Source organism: Bos javanicus, chromosome 7 (assembly GCF_032452875.1).
Source record: "Bos javanicus breed banteng chromosome 7, ARS-OSU_banteng_1.0, whole genome shotgun sequence".
Classification (NCBI taxonomy): domain Eukaryota; kingdom Metazoa; phylum Chordata; class Mammalia; order Artiodactyla; family Bovidae; genus Bos; species Bos javanicus.
Window position 1 is genome coordinate 19,283,435 of NC_083874.1, and position 18,434 is coordinate 19,301,868.

Genomic DNA, 18,434 nt, shown 5'->3' on the forward strand with positions numbered 1-18,434 from the left:
CTGCCTCAGCCAGCCCGGCCCGCACCACCCCAGACCCTATAAGGCCTGGGAGCTGAGAGCCCAGCTGCCGGCTGCACCGCCTGTCACTCCAAGGGACCCCCACACGGTCCAGGTGAGCAATGCCAGGGGTGAGGCCAGCCTCCGGGCAGGAGCTGGGGGACTGCTCGGGGTTATGGGTGTTGGGCAGGAGGCCCAGGAGCCCCCATTCATGCCCCTCCCCCATCTCTACCTCCTTCCAGCTGCCTAGAGTGTTACCATGTCTGCTCGAGATGGAGGCCAGGATCCCCCCAAACCCAAGGGCAAGGTGAGGGCAGGCATGGGAGGAAACGACCCCAGCTGGGCCCTGAGAAGCCCCTGGAACCTTAGGGAGGTGAACTCCATAGTCTTGGGGTCTGCAGGGGCTTCCCAGGTTGGTTGGGAGGGCTCTGAGAGCCACCATGCCAGTCTTCCATCTGGTCCCCAGCTGGAGGGTGAGGGGTGGAAGGATGCACTCAAACCTCAGTTCTTCCCCTGCTATGTGACCTTGGGCCAGCCTCAGCCCCTCTCTGAGCCTCAGTTTCCCCATTTGTGAGATGTGGGCCCTGAAAGGAAAAGGTCTTTAGAGACCCAGAGGATTATTTCCTCTGTCCCCGGGAGGTAGACTGAACCTGCGCATTGCTCAGGTGAGGAAACTGAGGCTCAGAGAGGCTGGGACACTTTCCTGAGGTCACCTAGGAGGAAGGGTCTGGGGCGGTCTGGGAACCCAGGGCTGTCTGATGTGCCCCTTGCCCCACCCAACCACACTTGGCTCTACTCACACACCCCCTACCCCATGTAGACCCTGGGCAGCTTCTTTGGGTCCCTGCCTGGCTTCAGTGCTGCCCGGAACCTGGTGGCCAATGCCCACAGCTCAGCAAGAGAGGCCCAGCCAGCTGCCGAGCCTGCAGGCGCTCCAGCCGAGGAGGCCGCCCAGCCCCAGGCTCAGGGTGAGTGGACAGCTCCATGGACGAGGCAGGGGCTCAGGAGGTGCACCCCAGAAGGGACTTCTGCCAAACTTGGGGGTGCTTATGTGCCTGTGTCGCCTCAATAGACCCTGTGAGACTGGCATGCTCATTTAGTGCCAGGTGGGGACTCAGAGCATCAATACGAGTGACACGATGGGGCACAAGTCAGCCAGAATAGGGGCATGGACACAGCCGTGCTCCCATATTCTCAACGCCCCCTCCGCCTTCCATCACCCCATTTCTGATGTATCATGGACATTCCACGGGTCTAAGCTCATCTGAGATTTTGATCCTGGTTCCAGATGGGGACAGCGGCTTCCCTGGGGTCACACAGCCTCCAGTTGCTCAGCCAGAGTGCTCAGGGCGGCCCTAGCCCCAAGGCCCAAAGAGGGGCTGGAGCAGGGGAGTGCAGGCTGAGGTGGCAGCTCTGGGCCCAGAGCCCCAAGCAGCTGACTTCTGCTCTGTATATCCAAGCTGGGTGGGCAGCTGCCAGCTGTAGTCAGGCGCGGCAAGGCAGGGCCCCAACTCCTTTCCCTGCGGCCACCGCCCCCCTCCTCGATGGGCATTCAGCACCCAGAACCCCAGCAGAGAGAACTCTAGGGAACCCCTGTGCCAGGAAGCCAGTCCTGGGGGTTGAGGGAGCCCCCAGTGAGGTCAGTGACTGAGCTAGGCCCATGGTCATGGATATCACCTTCTGTTGTCCCCGGCAGGGTTGCTGGGACATTCCTGACCTTTCAGGCTGTGCCCGCTGATTGTGCAATGGGCTCCAGGGTGGTTGATGCTAGCCCGCGTCCCTCCCTGGGTTGCCTCACTGGCTTTTGTCCCCCCAGCACCCGCTGACCTGGAGCAGACGGCCAGGGGGTTAGAGAAGACACTGCTGCCTTCAGACAAGGTGAGAGGGGCTAGCTGAGCCTGGTCTGATGGCCTTGCCTCCCTCTGGGATACCTCTTCCCTGGATGTTTCGGTTCCTGCCATCCGGAGGGTTGTCATAGGCCAAGGAAAAAGCAGACACCCCTGTGTGTACCGCTGTGGGGTAACAGGCCAGTCTTCCCCTTGGAGCCTCTATTTCTGCATCTGTGAAATGGGTGCAGTACTCCCTGGCACCATCCGGTCTACAGACACCCCACTCCCCGCCAACTCCCACCCTGGTGCTGTACCCAGCACAATATGACCAAAACAGTGGCAATGCACTCACCACAGGTCAGGCTCTGGGCTAAGTGCTTTACATGTGCTGTTTAATAGTTAATCCTCCCCACTGCAACAGGGAGGGAGCAATAGCACCCCACATAAAAGCTGAAGCACGGAGAAGCCAAGCCATTTGTCAAAAGTCACACAGGAAGACAAGGTAGCTTGGGATGTGAACCTTGGGCAGTCGGAAGCTGAACAATGGCCAGCACTGCATCCACCCTCGGTCCTGGATGAATGGGAACCACCCACGCAACCTTGTCCCCAAGGTCAGGGCAGAGTGGCTGATGTCAGACCACTGAGGGCCACAGCAGGGTGGCAGAGCTCCAATCCAACCCTTGCACTCAGCACACACCCCACTCTAGAGTCTTCTTTGACTCCCCTCTGCCCTCAGCTTGGCCATATCTGAGCTCCTCGGAGGGCAAAGTACTGCTTGGTTTGCCCTCTGGCCCAAATTAAAGCAGACTCTAGCAGCTTAGGGCCCCTCTCCCCATTTTTTCACTCCTCCCCCTCCATCCCTCTTCACTTCATTAGTGGAGTGTCTGCTACCTGCAAAGTTGGTCAGGGACCTTGACTCCTTTTTTTACCAGTCTTTGAAGGAGGTGCTGTCTTAATCACCATTTCTGAGATGAGGCTCAGAGAGGGGGTGTGGCTTGCCAGAGGTCACACAGCAAGTACGGGAGAGAGCTGGGATTTGAACCCAGGGCTCTGCGGGCAAGGTACCCACTTGAGATGATGTTGGGCAGAAGGGCAGGTGGTGAGACTATTTCCGGGCTTCTCAACTTCGCTATCATGGCCAATTCAGATTCAGATCATCCTCTGTGGGGGGCTGTCCTGGGCATTGTGGGGTGTTTAGCAGCATTCCTGACACCCACCCACTCTATGCCAGGAGCATGCTCTCTTTGAAGTCATGACTACCACAGATGTCCCGAGACATTGCCCAGTGTTAGGATCATCGGGGCAGGATCACTCAGGTTTAGGAACACCTGAATTGGAAACAGCACACTCCTGGTTGAAGCTGAGTGGTAGCCATCTTGAGGCCATCACAACCCTTCAGCAGTTTGGAAGAACTAGCAGAAACTGCCCTGTGCTACCAGGTTTCCCTGGTGGCTCAGTGGCAAAGAATCTGCCTGCCAATGCAGGAGACCAGGGTTCGATCCCTGATTTGGGAAGATCCCACATGCCTTGGAGCAACTGAGTCCATACTCCACAATTATTGAGCCTGTGCTCCAAAGCCCGCTCCACAATAAAAGAAGCCACCACAATGAGAAGCCCACACCACAACTAGAATGTAGCCTCCACTTGCCACAACTAGAGAAAAACCCACTCAGCGACAAAGACCCAGCACAGCCAAAAATAAATAAATTAAAAAAAAATGACATACCAAGTTATCAACTTGGTTCCTATGGCTCAGACCCAATACTTGGCCCTGTACTTTTCTGGTTATTACTTTAAAAGATAATATTTATTTGGCTGCACCAGGTCTTAGTTGCTGCACAAGGGGTCTTTGATCTTTGTTGTAGCATTGGGGATCTAGTTCCCTGATGAGGGATCGAACCTGGGCCATCTGCATTGGGAGTGCGGAGTCTTAGCCACTGGACCACAAGGGAAATCCCCAGTTATCACTTTTCTAAACCTGGATCCCCTTCTTTTACTTGAATATATTCATGTTAACGAGCATTTGGTCACCCCAAATTTCTCCCTGTGATGGGGACAACAGGCTCAAAATTTTATGTAAACCGAGATTAGGCAAGATGAACAAAACATGTAATTCTAAGACTTGCTGAGCCCAGACTAAGGGATATTGGGCAAAGAGGGTGCTGCGGCATAGCTGTCAACAGTCAGGGTCTACCACATCTGGGCACCACAGGGCTCTGCGATGGAGCTTGATGGACTGTGTCCTGGGAGCCAGAGTAGGGGGTGTGTTGGGGTGAGAGGTGAGCTGGCCGGGTCTCCAGGGAGCAGGTCCCACTCCCCAGGGTATGTCAAGAATTGGGGGGAGGAGGAGATCTAGGGTAGGGAGGAGAGGTGTCTTTCAACTCTGCTTCATCACGAGTCTCTTGCCTCATCAGATGATCTCCGGGGCAAAGGAGCTGGTGTCCTCCCAGATGGCCAGGACCAAGGATGCTCTCTCCACAGGAATGGCTAGTATCGTGGACACGGCTAAAGGTGTGGTCCAGGGAGGCCTGGGGATGAGCCAATCCACACTAACAGTCACCAAGGATGCTGTGGCCAGTGGGGCAACTGGGGCAGTGGGTGTGGCCAAAGGGGCCCTACAGACCGGTATAGACACCGCCAAGACAGTAGTAACAGGCACCAAAGATGTAGTGTCCACTGGGCTCACTGGGGCAGTGAACATGGCCAAGGGCACAGTCCAGACTGGCATGGACACCACCAAGACCGTGTTGACTGGCACCAAAGACACTGTGTCCACTGGGCTCACTGGAGCCATGGGTATGGCTAAGGGGGCCATCCAGACTGGCATGGACACCACCAAAACCGTCCTGACTGGCACCAAAGACACCGTGTCCACTGGGCTCACTGGAGCAGTGAGCATGGCCAAGGGCACAGTCCAGACTGGCATGGACACCACCAAGACCGTGTTGACTGGCACCAAAGACACTGTGTCCACTGGGCTCACTGGAGCCATGGGTATGGCTAAGGGGGCCATCCAGACTGGCATGGACACCACCAAGACAGTCCTGACTGGCACCAAAGACACTGTGTCCACTGGGCTCACTGGGGCCATGGGAGTGGCCAAGGGGGCTGTCCAAACTGGCATGGACACCACCAAGACTGTCTTGACTGGCACCAAAGACGCTGTCTCCTCTGGGCTCACTGGAGCCATGGGTATGGCCAAGGGGGCTGTCCAGACTGGCATGGACACCACCAAGACTGTCTTGACTGGCACCAAAGAGACTGTGTCCACTGGGCTAACTGGGGCCATGGGAGTGGCCAAGGGGGCGGTCCAGACTGGCATGGACACCACCAAGACTGTCCTGACTGGCACCAAAGACACCATGTCCACTGGGCTCACTGCCGCAGTGAGCATGGCCAAGGGGGCTGTCCAGACTGGCATGGACACCACCAAGACCGTCTTGACTGGCGCCAAAGACACTATGTCCACTGGACTCACTGGAGCCATGGGAGTGGCCAAGGGGGCTGTCCAGACTGGCATGGACACCACCAAGACCGTCTTGACTGGCGCCAAAGACACCATGTCCACTGGACTCACTGGAGCCATGGGAGTGGCCAAGGGGGCGGTCCAGACTGGCATGGACACCACCAAGACCGTCTTGACTGGCACCAAAGACACCGTGTCCACTGGACTCACTGGAGCCATGGGAGTGGCCAAGGGGGCTGTCCAGACTGGCATGGACACCACCAAGACTGTCCTGACTGGCACCAAAGACACCATGTCCACTGGGCTCACTGGAGCCATGGGAGTGGCCAAGGGGGCTGTCCAGACTGGCATGGACACCACCAAGACTGTCCTGACTGGCACCAAAGACACCGTGTCCACTGGGCTCACTGGAGCCATGGGTATGGCCAAGGGGGCTGTCCAGACTGGCATGGACACCACCAAGACTGTCTTGACTGGCACCAAAGACACTGTGTCCACTGGACTCACTGGGGCCATGGGTATGGCCAAGGGGGCTGTTCAGACTGGCATGGACACCACCAAGACCATCTTGACTGGCACCAAAGACACTGTGTCCACTGGACTCACTGGAGCCATGGGAGTGGCCAAGGGGGCGGTCCAGACTGGCATGGACACCACCAAGACTGTCTTGACTGGCGCCAAAGACACCGTGTCCACTGGACTCACTGGAGCCATGGGAGTGGCCAAGGGGGCTGTCCAGACTGGCATGGACACCACCAAGACCGTCCTGACTGGCACCAAAGACACCGTGTCCACTGGACTCACTGGAGCCATGGGAGTGGCCAAGGGAGCGGTCCAGACTGGCATGGACACCACCAAGACTGTCCTGACTGGCACCAAAGACACCGTGTCCACTGGACTCACTGGAGCCATGGGAGTGGCCAAGGGGGCTGTCCAGACTGGCATGAACACCACCAAGACTGTCTTGACTGGCACCAAAGACACCGTGTCCACTGGACTCACTGGAGCCATGGGAGTGGCCAAGGGGGCTGTCCAGACTGGCATGGACACCACCAAGACTGTCCTGACTGGCACCAAAGACACCGTGTCCACTGGACTCACTGGAGCCATGGGTATGGCCAAGGGGGCTGTCCAGACTGGCATGGACACCACCAAGACCGTCTTGACTGGCACCAAAGACACCGTGTCCACTGGACTCACTGGAGCCATGGGAGTGGCCAAGGGGGCTGTCCAGACTGGCATGGACACCACCAAGACCGTCTTGACTGGCACCAAAGACACCGTGTCCACTGGACTCACTGGAGCCATGGGAGTGGCCAAGGGGGCTGTCCAGACTGGCATGGACACCACCAAGACTGTCCTGACTGGCACCAAAGACACCATGTCCACTGGGCTCACTGGAGCCATGGGAGTGGCCAAGGGGGCTGTCCAGACTGGCATGGACACCACCAAGACTATGTTGACTGGCGCCAAAGACACTATGTCCACTGGGCTCACTGGAGCCATGGGAGTGGCCAAGGGGGCTGTCCAGACTGGCATGGACACCACCAAGACTATGTTGACTGGCGCCAAAGACACTGTGTCCACTGGGCTCACTGGAGCCATGGGTGTGGCCAAGGGCACAGTCCAGACTGGCATGGACACTACCAAAACCATCTTGACTGGCACCAAAGACACCGTGTCCACTGGGCTCACTGGAGCAATGGGTGTGGCCCAAGGGGCTGTCCAGACTGGCATGGACACCACTAAGACTGTCCTGACTAGCACCAAAGATATTGTGTCTACTTCAATCACTGGGGCAATGGGAGTGGCCAAGGGGGCTGTTCAGGTTGGCATGGACACCACCACATCCATCTTGACTGGCACCAAAGATGTTCTGTCTACTGCAATTACTGGGGCAATGGGTGTGGCCAAGGAGGCTGTTCAGGTTGGCATGGACACCACCAAGTCCGTCTTGACTGGCACCAAAGATGTTCTGTCTACTTCAATCAGTGGAGCAATGGATGTGGCCAGGGAGGCAGTCCAGATTGGCGTGGACACCACCACGTCCATCTTGACTGGCACCAAAGATGTTCTGTCTACTTCAATCACTGGAGCAATGGATGTGGGCAATGAGGCCATCCAGACTGGCATGGACACTACCATGACCATCTTGACTGGCACCAAAGGTGCCATGTCCTCTGGGCTCAGCAGCGTAGGGCATGTGGCCGAAGAAGGTATGCACACTGGGGTGGGCATCATCCCAAACTGGTTACCTGATTCCAAGGCTGCCACCTCAGTTGGACTTGCCAGTTCCAGGGCCCCAGATGAAGGAGAACAAACCATCCCAAGCTCCCCTCAGGCTCAGCTCAGCAACCATGGACCTCTGTCAGCTGAGGCCGTGTTCAGCCAAGAGGCCACCCTGGGCAAGGTGGATGCTGCTCCCGGGGCCACCACCCATAGCCAGGAAGGAGCCCAAGGCTTTGCAGCACTCCGGGACGAGCTGGAGGAGCTGGGAGAGATCTTCCAGCCCATGAGCGCCGAGGAACAAGGTAAGGACAGCCCGGTCCCAGCTCCCAGGGCCACGGTTGTCTGTACACCCCCAGGCCCCTGACGGCCTAGGGGCCTCTCGTGAGGACTGAGCAACCCCGTCCTCCCTTTCAGCTCAGCTGGTTGCTACGCAGCCCAGGCGGAGGGAGGTCACGGCTGACCAGGGCAGCTACTTCGTGCGTCTGGGTGACGTGGCCCCTGGCTTCCGCCAGCGGGCTTTCGAGCACGCCCTCAGCCACCTGCAGCACAGCGAGTTCCAGGCACGGGACGCGCTGGCCCAGCTTGAGGACATCTTCAGGGAGGTAAGAGCCTTGCCCCTTCCCAGGCATGCTCCTCAGCTTCGGGTTGGGGACTGGACAGACACGCACTGAGCACCCAATACGTGCCCATCACCCACTTGGTCATGGGCCTGCTCTCAAGGAGCTTGCCTCCTGGGATGGGGTGGGGGAGATGGACACGTGACCCAACGCTCGCAGCCAGTGAGGCTGCAGAGAAGGAGACCTGACAGTCATGCAGAAATGCACACCAGGGCTGGGGCATGTCCATTTGGGTCACATCCTGTGCAAAGTGTTCTAAGTGGCCTGAGAACAAGCTAGGTGTGTTCTGAGGAGCAGAAGGGTGCCCGGGGTGGGGAGGGTAAAGTGAAGGGAGGGGCGGATGGGGTAGAAGGAACCCATGCAATCTGGCTGGAGTTTAGTGATGCAAGAAAGGGGGCCCAATCAAGGAGGACTTGTTTTTTTAATTTGGCATTATTGCTGCAAGCAGCCTTTCTCTAGTTGTGGTGTTCGGGCTTCTCACTGTGGTGGCTTCTCTTGTCGCAGAGCACAGGCTCAGTAGTTGCAGCATGTGGGCTCAGTAGTTGTGGCCTGCGGACTCTAGAGCCTGGTCTCATTAGTTGTAGCGCACAGGTTTAGTTGCTCCAAGGCGTGTGGCATCTTCCAGGGTCAGGAGTTGAACCTGTGTCCCCTGCATTGGCAGGCAGATTCTTAACCACTGGACCACCAGTGAAGTTCCTCAAAGGTGACTTGAATGCCCCTGTGGAGACAGGCACCAGCCAGCAGGGTTGTGCTGTCTCGCCGGCTCCACTCACTCCCCAGCCCCAGGCTTTCTCCCCTGCATCACTGCCAACACTCACGCCAACTCCTCATGGGCGGTGGGGCTGACCTGCTGTAGTAGGAAGTTAAGTGGCATCCAATCCATGGTTGATGTAGACGGTGATGGAGCCCCAGCTCTGAGGACCTCCAGGTTCTCAAGCTCACGGGTCTTAAATGTTGAGCAGCCCCACCTACTCAGGTGGCAAGGAACCCAGCCAAGCTGTTCAAGTCAGGATCCCTAAGATGCACTCGGGCGCCTGTATTTTCAATCAGCACCCAGGGGTCTGTGGTGAACCACATCTAAGGACCACTGCTCCAGCCCAGAGGGTCTCAACTGGGCAGTCCTGTCCCCAGGGAACACTGGGCCAAGCCTGGAAACGTCAGTGGTGGTCACTCGGCAGGACTCTTGGCATTGAGAGGCTGGGGGTGAGGGAGGCTGCTCCATACCCCACAGTGCCCAGGACTGTAAAGTGAAGATGGCCTGATCCAACAGAGGCTTTACTGAGGTGGATCGCTCTGGCTCCTGTGGGGAGGACAAGCCACAGGAGTCCAGGAATGGAGATGGGAGATGAGAGAGGAGGTTTGAGGAGCTGAGTTCTAGATATATTTCCAGAGCAAAGCATCCAGGTTAGACGCAGGAATTGAGAGAGCCAAGACCCTCTAAGGCCTTGGAGACTTTCAGCAGGAGATACTTCGGATTGCCCTGGGTATGTGGGTGGTGGACATTATGGCCTAAGTCTTCGACAGGGTAACCTGCAGATGAGCAGGAGCCCCCTGATGGAGTCGACTGCTGGGGCAAGGGCTGGGAGGGCGAGGGAAAGTTGAAGTGCATATTTGGTCCACTTGCTGAGGTCTCAGGATGACAAGAAAGATTAGTCAATGGGGATGGGGGGTTCCTATGTACCAGGGACCCAAAATACAAGGAGCAAACGGTCATGACAGAGCTCCAACCCAAGAGGGGAAATCAACACAGAAATTCATAACTGGACAGTGATAGCCTCTGAGGAGGGAAACAGAGATCTGATGCAGAGGGCCTGGGGCCTCCCGCACTGGGCCAGAGGAAGCACATTCCAGGCTGAGTGGGTGGCATGTGCAAAGGCCCTTGGGGCAGCAGCACACCGGACATGCTCGGGGACAAGAAGGGGCCAGTGTGGCCGGAACAGAACACTATGGGAGGTTAGCAGGAGGGGAGGTCACAGGCAGCCATGGTGAGGAGCTTGGTTCCAAGGCCTCTGGGAGATGTTGGGGGTGGGGGTGGGGGGTGCTGAGCTGGGGTGACGGTGCCGCTGCCATCCTGCTCTCTGAATGCCTGATGACCTCACAAGGCACCAGGATTACTGCCTCTTGACGCACCACCCTCTGGCTCCAAAGCACTCCCCCATGCCATGGGAAGGGTAGACATGAGACACTGGGCCAGGGAAGGCCACCCTGAGTGTGTCAGAGGCGGTCCCCGCTGAGAAGCCATCACGTTTGTGCTGGGCTCTTTTTTTCCTAGATTGAGGAGGCCCAGCAGGCTCCGGCTGGGGATGCGAGCAGCCAAGCAGAGGAAGCCGCTGCTGGGGAGGTGAGTACATACCAGCGAGGGGCTAGTGGGCCTGCCCCTTGCCTCCAGCCCCTTACCTCACTCCTTCTGTGCACAGGTGCTGGCCACCGGGGCTCTGTCCAGGGCCTGCGACCTCGTCCAGCAGCTCCATGTGGCCTACAGCCGCCTGGCCTCTGGCCTCCAGGGCCTCCCCACGGAGCTTCAGTGGCAGCTCCAGCAGGCTCGGCACAGCATTTGTGAGCTCTATGGCCTGGTCTCCTCAGCCGCCACGGTGGCGGAGCTGCCAGTCAAGCGGCTGGCTGAGAGCCGCCAGGGTGTGGGCCAGGCATGGCAGGGCCTGGAGCAGGTGCTGCGGAGCGTGCAGCAAGGCCCTCCGCTTGGCTGGCTGGTGGGGCCCTTCGCCCTGCCCGCCGATGGGCAGCCGCTGTAGGAGCTCCTCCCCTGCCCGCAACCAGCTCCAAGCCCCGGAAGCTCTGGGTCCTGGAGTTCCACCACACCATACACCCGGCGCCAGGCCTGTCTGTACCGCCCACCTGCCTCCCTGGGCACGAGCTCGGCTGGTCCTTCTGGCTGAGGAACCCCAGGCAGCTAAGACCCCTGGTGGTGGGCCTTAGCCTGAAGATCTCGAGCAAGCGCTCAAGAAAGGGTATGGTGCCTGCCTAGAAAGTTCTCCACTCTGCACCCTGACGAGGGCCATTTTATCTTTTATAAACTCTGGGGGTCTTCCACCCCAGCCAGGGTCCTCTAGCCACCAGTTAGCAGGCACTCCTGCTCCTCCGTCCTGGGTTCCAGGCAGCTCCATCCTTGTTCTGAAAGCACACGTCCAGCAGCTAACAGCGCACACCCCCGAACATACCAGAATGCTGTCGTCCTGGGGCAGGTGGGCTCCCGCTGCCTCTGCTGACCTGCCGCCTCTGCTGACCTTTGGGGGAGGCCACAGGGCTTTGTGAAGGCAAAGCTGAAGTAACTGCCACAACTGAGGGCCAGATGGTGCAGGTGGTGGGGGGGAGTGAGTACATGTCCCCTCCTGATGCACCCCCCCAGCCAGCAGCACCCCGGGTCATGGCTGATCACAGGGGTCCAGAGCTGATGTTCTGAGGCCCTGGGCCCAGAAGCTGCCAATGAAGGAATAAAGGGAGGGACCCCAGGGAACTCATGACAGAAGGTGCTCGAGGGACTTCCCTTGAGGTCCTGCAGTTTAGGTCTCTGGGCTTTCACTGCTGACGGTATGGGTTTGATCCCTGGACAGGGAACTAAGACCCCACAGCTACGTGGTGTGGCCAACCCCCTACCCACAAAACAAAAACATGTTTGATGTGTTCAGGTCCTGGTCACATGCTCCAGGCTGGAGACCAGGGGCTGGGTTGGCAGCTACTGGACACGCTTCCTTTCCAGCCATGCTTTCCTTGAGTCCTCAAGGCACCCTGGGAGGTGGGCTGCACACGGGAAGGTGGGGCCGTGGAGGTCCAGTCCCCCTGATCCTGCTCCCTGGGGCCCAGGAGATGCTGGGAGAGCTGCTGACCGCCAGTAGCCTAATAAGCCTTGTCAAGTGCCCCCCTCGCAGAACCCATCACACCTGCACCCCTCAGCTGGCCACCTCCCTGACAGAGGGCTCGAGATGCCCCCTCTTCTCAGAAATGATCAAGTGCTCTGAGCCCCCGACGAATGCACAAGCTGTCCCCAGAGGATCACGTCTGCCAGGGGAGCTGGCCAAGGCCGGACACCGGGACCAGTCTGGGACCTTCCCCAAGCCTTTCTTGCCTTTTTGCCCATCCCAGATGGTTAGCAGAGGGGGTGACGCTGGAAACGGTGGTTCACAGAATCCGAGTTCAGTGACGGTCTCAAGTCCAATCAAACCACAGTGGGGGGTGCCAGGCCCAGAAAGCAGAACCACACCCGGCCTCTAATCCACCAGGACAGAGAGGCTGGGCCACCAGCAGGACACACAACAGAGGCAACTGTTTAAACAACTGCCTGCAGGTGCTTGGTTGGGCAACACACACACAAACACACCACACACACACACCACCCACTACCCCCCCTTCCCTGGCCTAGAGAAACATACACACACACACCCCACCCACTACACCCTTCCCTGGTCTAGAGAAACACACACACACACACACACCACCCACTAGAGAAACACACACACACACACACACCACCCACTACCCCCTTCCCTGGTCTAGAGAAGCTCAGAATGGAGGTGCCACTCACCCCACGTCCACAATGAGGCCTGCCCCCCAGGCCTTCGCCCTCCGAATGTCAAGGACAACAGCCCGCAGCACCCCTCCTGGTATTTCGGGAAAGACCTCACTTACCCCATCTCCCTGCCCCTCATCAGCCCTGCAGGGCCATGGGCACCGTCAGAACCAAGTTCATATCCGCAACTAACAGTGACCTTGTGCTTTAAAACCCTCTGTCCCCGGACTGGCCCTTGACCACTACTTAGAAAACAAAGCCAATAAAAGTGACTTTTTTTTCATTATAAAAACCCTTTATAGTCATTTCATGTGGGTTGGAAACCACAGAAATTAGGCAAAAAAAAAAAACCCAGGGGGACAAATACAAACGAACAGCACAGCGTCTCCCCAACAGTTCTCTGCTCTCTGGGCACCAGGAAGGAGCCAGGCTGGCCACTGGGCAGCTGCTCAGGATGGCAGGGCCTGGCCGCAGGCTGCCCGGCTCAGCTCTCCTCCTCATCCAGGGACTCCGAGTCCATCCGCAGCCGTTCTCGGTCTAGCCACTCCTTCCCGGGCCCATCCAGGTTGGGGCCCTCCCTCACGGTGCTGGGGGAGGATGGTAGGGGCAGGGTAAGCAGGACGCCTGTCTGTCTGCCCCCGCCTACAGAGCCCAACTCGCTCCCCTTGCAGCCCCGCCACACACAGGCAGGCACCATTGCTCCCCACGGTGGGCATCAGGAGGAAGCCAGCCCACCCCCAACCCCAAGCCCAGGCTCAGGGCAGCTCTGAATTCAGAGCTCCCTCCATGGGGCTGGGGGGTCAGCATGTGGCACAGAAGTCCCTTTGGCCTGGACCCCACTGAGAGTGGCTCAGACTTGGGTGCCATCTCCGGAAATGGACCCTGTGGCTGGGGTGACACTTACTCATTGTGTAACAGGTCTTCGGAGGAGCCACCCCCCAGCCCCTCCTCCGAGTTCTGTACTTGCTCTTGCTCCTTGTCCTCGGTGCTCTCCCCCTTCTGGGACGCAGCCTCGCCGTTCACGGGAGCTGAGAGGTCTGTGGGAGAGAGGCTCATGGGTCACAGCAGGGGGCTACCATTGGGGACCCTGCAACCCTGTCTGAAGAGCATGAGCAACATGCAAACCTCAAGAGCCCTCAACCCGTTTGTATCTCTGCTTTCACCATTCCACCTGAGCCACCAGACACACGGGGACAGCAGGCTGCGTGTGGGTCCTTCTCCAGCCAGCCCCAACCATGCAGCCTAAAGATGGGACGGGCCGGTCAACTAACGGCCGACAACACCAGGAAAAACCCTGCCACGGCCAGATCCAAGAGACACAGGAAAAACACGGCCTCTACTGTTCCTGGGCAGCCTCGGCTCTGTTGACTCCCTGCCAATGCCCACCTGCCAGGCTGCTCCAAACATCTCACCAGGACCACATGACCCCTCTGCTCCCGGAAGACACGCCCTCCTGGCCCAACAGCCACGGCCCTTGCTCCTCTCGGCTCATCCGTGGCCCTCCCTCCTCCTAGACCTCCATGACCGCCTGATCCAGTAACACTCGCACACCTGGCAGCACACACATGGCCTCTCAGACTACCTGACTCTGAGGGTAGCGCCTGTGAGCAGCACAGGGGTGTGTGGCCCAAGCACCGGCCACCTTGTGGACACAGCGAGCCTGCACGGCCAGAGCCAATGGATCATGTCCCCAGGCAGTCTGGGGGGAGCACTGGCCCCTGCTCAGGGCCCTGCTGGCCACCTTGGTCCCTCCCTTGAGCTCCTCACCAGTGCTCGCTTCATCCTCCACCCTCTCTGTGGGGGCCTCCTCTCCAGCCAGCACTTCCTCGGCCTTTTCCGCCTCGGCCCTCTCCTTCTCTGAACCGGTTTTGGTCGCCTTCTGGATGGCCTCGATCTTTGGTCCCAGGACCCGAGACTTGAGCCGGGTGTAGACCTCTGCCGCCTTCTCCATCACCTCCTTGTTAGCCTTGTAGCGGCGGATCTGGCTCACCAAGAGGCCTGTCTCAGGAGGTGCAGCCGCCTCACCCCGGTCCTGAGACCCTCCCTCATCACCACCACCCCTGGCGGTGCCTCCCATGAGCACGGCTTCCTCCTCGCTGACCACAGGCAGCCCAGCTCCCAGAGCAGGCCCATGCCCCCAGCCCCTTCGATCCCTTGGCCCTGCCATACCTTTTTCAAAGTGGCCACAACATCCGTATTCTTCTGAAGGATCTGTGAGGTCACCTGCAGGGTCCCTAGTTCCTCCAAGGCATTCAGACACCTCTTCACATCCTGCAGGCGAAGAGAGCAGTCAGCAGCGTCAGCATCTAGTTGAGGGGGCTCTTGGGGCCCAAGAGGGTGGGGAGGGAGACCCTGGGGCTCCCCCTCTGGGGGAGGGCCAAGTTACAGGAAGCCCAGGACAGTGGGAAGGACCAGGACTCACGTGGCACCACCTGGTGGAGGTGCAGAGAACTACGCCCAATAGGCCAGGCTGGCCCTCATCTGGGGGGCACCCACCCCGGGTAGCCTGGTTTTGCCTCAGGGTTCTGAGACCTCTCAGGAAGCTCCAGCAGTCAGAGGATGGGGGACCTAGCTGTGACCTCTGTACCCCAAGGAAGGTCTCACCGGATTGTCAACCTTCAGGGCGAACTTGATCTCGCTGTGCAGCTTCTGTAGCTTCTCCTCCACGGAGGGCTCTGCAGGTAGGAGAGCAGGCAGCGCTGGGCCTGAGTAGAGTCTCCGCTGACAGGAGCCACTTGCTCTTCCGGGGCCGCCCCTCGTCCCTCCCGAAGACCCCAGGCTGCAGCCAGCGCTGTGCAGCCCCTCCTCACCTTTCTTCTTCTCAACCTTCCGGTCTGGCGGGAACCCTTCTGACCGCTTCCGGGTCCGCTCCACTTTCACAGGCCTGTGGAGAATCAGCCATGCCTTTAGCGGGCCCCTGATCCATGTCCCCGCCAGGGACCAGGGCACACCCGATCCAGTTGAGGGCAGCACCCGAGGGGACCAGAGAGAGCAATCCTTCCTCCAGGAAGCAGATAACATTTCTTTTTTCAACAGGTGACTAACGGTCAGAGGCTAGTTACATAAACCCCAGCACATGAGTTACTAGAGGCTCTGATGTGACACTAGGAAATGGCAGCAGACACATTACTGCAGCTCCAATTCCACGTCCTGCTCGGCGGTCTGGGCCGGGTCATCCTCTGCTGGCTGATCTTGGCGTTGTGGGATAGGAGCAGCCTCTGTGGCCCCCACCCATCAGATGCCAGGAGCCCCCCAGTGTGACAACCACAGGTGCCCCAGATACAGCTTGGTGCCCCGGGGATAGGGTCACCCAGGGGAAGGCTCCTGCACAACCTGATGGGGTCCTGAGAACCAGATACTTCAACTGCTGCAGTCTCCAAGACTGACTGTGGACCCCAGGGCCCTCCCCTGAGTTGTGGGGACCAGAGGAGCCTTGGGGGGGGGGGGCAGCATGGCACCAGACCTGGCGCGTGGCTTTTCCTCAGAACGCCCCCTCTTCTCCTTCTGGCTGGATCTCCTCGCAGGCTCTGTACTCTGTGGCTGCAGCTTCTTAGCTGATTTCTTCACCTGCAGCAACCAGGGAACGAAAGGGGCTGGAGCAGCGGGCAAAGGGAACTCGCTGGACTCCAAGCTGTACCCTTACAGATACAATTCATCACACCCTGCCACCATCTCCACCTGGATGGGAGCTGCTAGACCAGGTGGAATGGACCTTGTGTCCAGCCCATCCCCATGCAGAAGCTTCTCAGCCCTGAAAAGACTACCCAGCAGTGGGGGGCCCCACTGCATTCCTCTGGCTGAGCAGGACACTTCCTATGCCAGGGCACATGGCCCCCCCCCCCCACTTTGTGACAGAGTGGTGGGGAGAGAACAGGGCATTGTTCCCCTCCACTGTCCCTAGAGGGGGTTCCTAGGCTCACACCAAAAGGCAGTGGGCCCGGGAGCTCTGATTCCTGGGCTCAGGCTGGCCTGTGAGAGCCATGAGGCAGGGAGCTGACAGTCACAAGAGGCCTCATTGCTCCCTCACCCACCCACAAGCCATCCCCCAACTCGGCAGCCAGAGGGCACCTGTGCGCACCCACCCCATCTCTGCTCAGTCTTCCAGGGCTCCCACATAAACAACCAAGTCCTCCAGAGGGCTACCAGGCCCTGCGTGAGCTGCCCCATCCCCTGGCTGCCCTCCCTCTCTCTCCCTGGCTCACTCTGCTCCAGACACACGGGTCTCACTGTCCCTCCAGCACACCAGGTGCAGTCCTGCCCCAGGGCCTTTGCATGTGCTGTGCCTCTCTGCCTGAAAGCCCCTCCCCCAAGTGAGAGACCCTTCCCATATCTCTCACTTCACTCACCTCCTTACTTAATGTCAGCTGCCCACCTGCAGCCCACGAGGTCCATCCTATTTGAGATGGAAGCCCTGTCGCCCCAATTGTCACTCTGCCCGCCCCTCAAGGCACTGACCCCTCCGGTGTCAGCTCATCAGCAGGGGGTTCCTGCATTTCCGGGCCGGCCTTTGCTGCCCCGTCTCTGGTCCGGGCGCTCAGCCGGTGCTACACAGACATACCTCTCTGTCCAACTCGGCCTCGGGCTCCGAGTCGGAGGACGACTGCGGGCCCCGACCCCGGCCCTTGCGGCCACGCTTCTTGACCGGCTCGTCGTCGTCCTTGAGCTCGTCGCCGCTGCTGCCCGCGCTGCCCCCAGGCACCGCCTCCCCACGCTCGCGCTCGCGCCGCCGCTCCTTCTCCTCCTTCTCCTGCTCTCTCAGCCGCCGCAGCTCCTCTTCCTGTTCCCGGCGCCGCCGCGCCTCCAGCTCGCGCCGCCGCTCCTCGTCCCGGCGCTTCCACTCGCTGATGCGGTCCACCTCGTCGCTATCGCTGAGGGCGCGGGCCAGTGAGCACGCCATCATGGGGCCTCAAGCCACACCCGCCCGCCGCCTGCGCCCCCCCGGGGCCCTGCACCCACCTAGTGCTCTCTATCCCGGGCCCCGCACCCACCCGCCGCCTGCACCCCTGCCAAGTCCCTGCACCCACCTGTCGCTGCTGGAGCTGGTGGGCGGCCGCTCAGGCTTAGGTTTCCGCCCGCGGGGCTTGGGCGGAGGTTTCTCGGCTGCAGAAGAAAAGAGGGGTAAGCTCGCCCGCATCTGGGGCGGGAGGTTCATCTCTTGGAGGGCCTCTCCCAGCCCCACCCAGCCCCACCAGGCCAGACCCAGGCCCAGGCCCCGCGCGGCACCCCCAGCAAACCCACCTGGCTTCCGGCCCCGCGGAGGCTTCTTGACTGACACTTCCGAGTCCGAGGAGGAAGAGGAGGAGGAGGCGGAGGACGATGACGGCGACCTCACTGGGGGCACTGGCTCAGCCTTGGCCGCGTCCGATTCTGCTTTGGAGTCCGAGTCTGATGCAGACGGCGCCTTCTGGAGGAGGCCGGGCACGGTGAGAGTTGCGGGGAGGGGGGTGCACCCCTCCCCCAACTGGAGACCTTTCCTTCTGGCCCAGAACCAGGAAGCCCAGGCAGCGCGATTCACCCGGTGAGGATGTCGGCACCCCCCTGGACCACCCCCTCCTCTGCAGGAGACACAGTGATTGAGACATGCTGACACACACAGGTACATGCACACACAGGTACATGCACACACAGCCCACGCTCACACACTGACACACACACTTGTACAGACACACAACGTACTTGTACACATGCAGACAGGACACATGCTTTCACACACGTATGCATATTGTACATGTAAAACAACACACTCCAACATACACGCACACACTATATCATGT

At 59.4% G+C, this 18,434-nt stretch overlaps 2 protein-coding genes across 5 annotated transcripts in view; one reads left to right on the forward strand and one right to left on the reverse strand.

Annotated features, from left to right (window-relative positions):
- Nucleotides 1-12,952, forward strand: PLIN4 (perilipin 4). 2 transcript variants are annotated; one of them, XM_061422599.1, is made up of 8 exons: nt 1-112; nt 240-304; nt 818-965; nt 1,814-1,875; nt 4,241-7,823; nt 7,936-8,123; nt 10,411-10,479; nt 10,556-12,952. In XM_061422599.1, exons 2-8 carry the CDS (start codon nt 257-259, stop codon nt 10,886-10,888), a joined length of 4,431 nt encoding a protein of 1,476 aa, XP_061278583.1. In that variant the 5' UTR covers nt 1-112; nt 240-256; the 3' UTR covers nt 10,889-12,952. The 2 variants fall into 2 exon arrangements, with proteins under 2 accessions (XP_061278583.1, XP_061278584.1); XM_061422600.1 differs by lacking the exons at nt 240-304; nt 818-965 and having other exon boundaries at nt 4-112.
- The window catches only part of HDGFL2 (HDGF like 2), a 17,313-nt gene continuing 11,826 nt past the window's right edge, over nt 12,948-18,434 (reverse strand). For 2 of the 3 annotated variants that reach the window (XM_061422602.1, XM_061422604.1), the window contains exons 7-16: nt 17,899-18,064; nt 17,685-17,760; nt 17,219-17,528; nt 16,124-16,227; nt 15,471-15,544; nt 15,265-15,335; nt 14,830-14,931; nt 14,428-14,641; nt 13,565-13,697; nt 12,948-13,247 (exon numbers count right to left, since the gene is read on the reverse strand). In XM_061422602.1, coding sequence (XP_061278586.1) covers nt 13,145-13,247; nt 13,565-13,697; nt 14,428-14,641; nt 14,830-14,931; nt 15,265-15,335; nt 15,471-15,544; nt 16,124-16,227; nt 17,219-17,528; nt 17,685-17,760; nt 17,899-18,064 — 1,353 coding nt within the window. In that variant the 3' untranslated portion in view covers nt 12,948-13,144. The remainder of the gene's footprint in view (nt 13,248-13,564; nt 13,698-14,427; nt 14,642-14,829; nt 14,932-15,264; nt 15,336-15,470; nt 15,545-16,123; nt 16,228-17,218; nt 17,529-17,684; nt 17,761-17,898; nt 18,065-18,434) is intronic. The other variant, XM_061422603.1, reaches the window with a different exon arrangement.

Bases quoted from the DNA above. Each gene is read 5' to 3' on its own strand.
- PLIN4 (XM_061422599.1), top strand. From the start codon at position 257: ATGTCTGCTCGAGATGGAGGCCAGGATCCCCCCAAACCCAAGGGCAAG. The intron at 7,824-7,935 runs GTAAGGACAGCC...CCTCCCTTTCAG, and splicing joins CATGAGCGCCGAGGAACAAG to CTCAGCTGGTTGCTACGCAG. The intron at 10,480-10,555 runs GTGAGTACATAC...TTCTGTGCACAG, and splicing joins AGGAAGCCGCTGCTGGGGAG to GTGCTGGCCACCGGGGCTCT.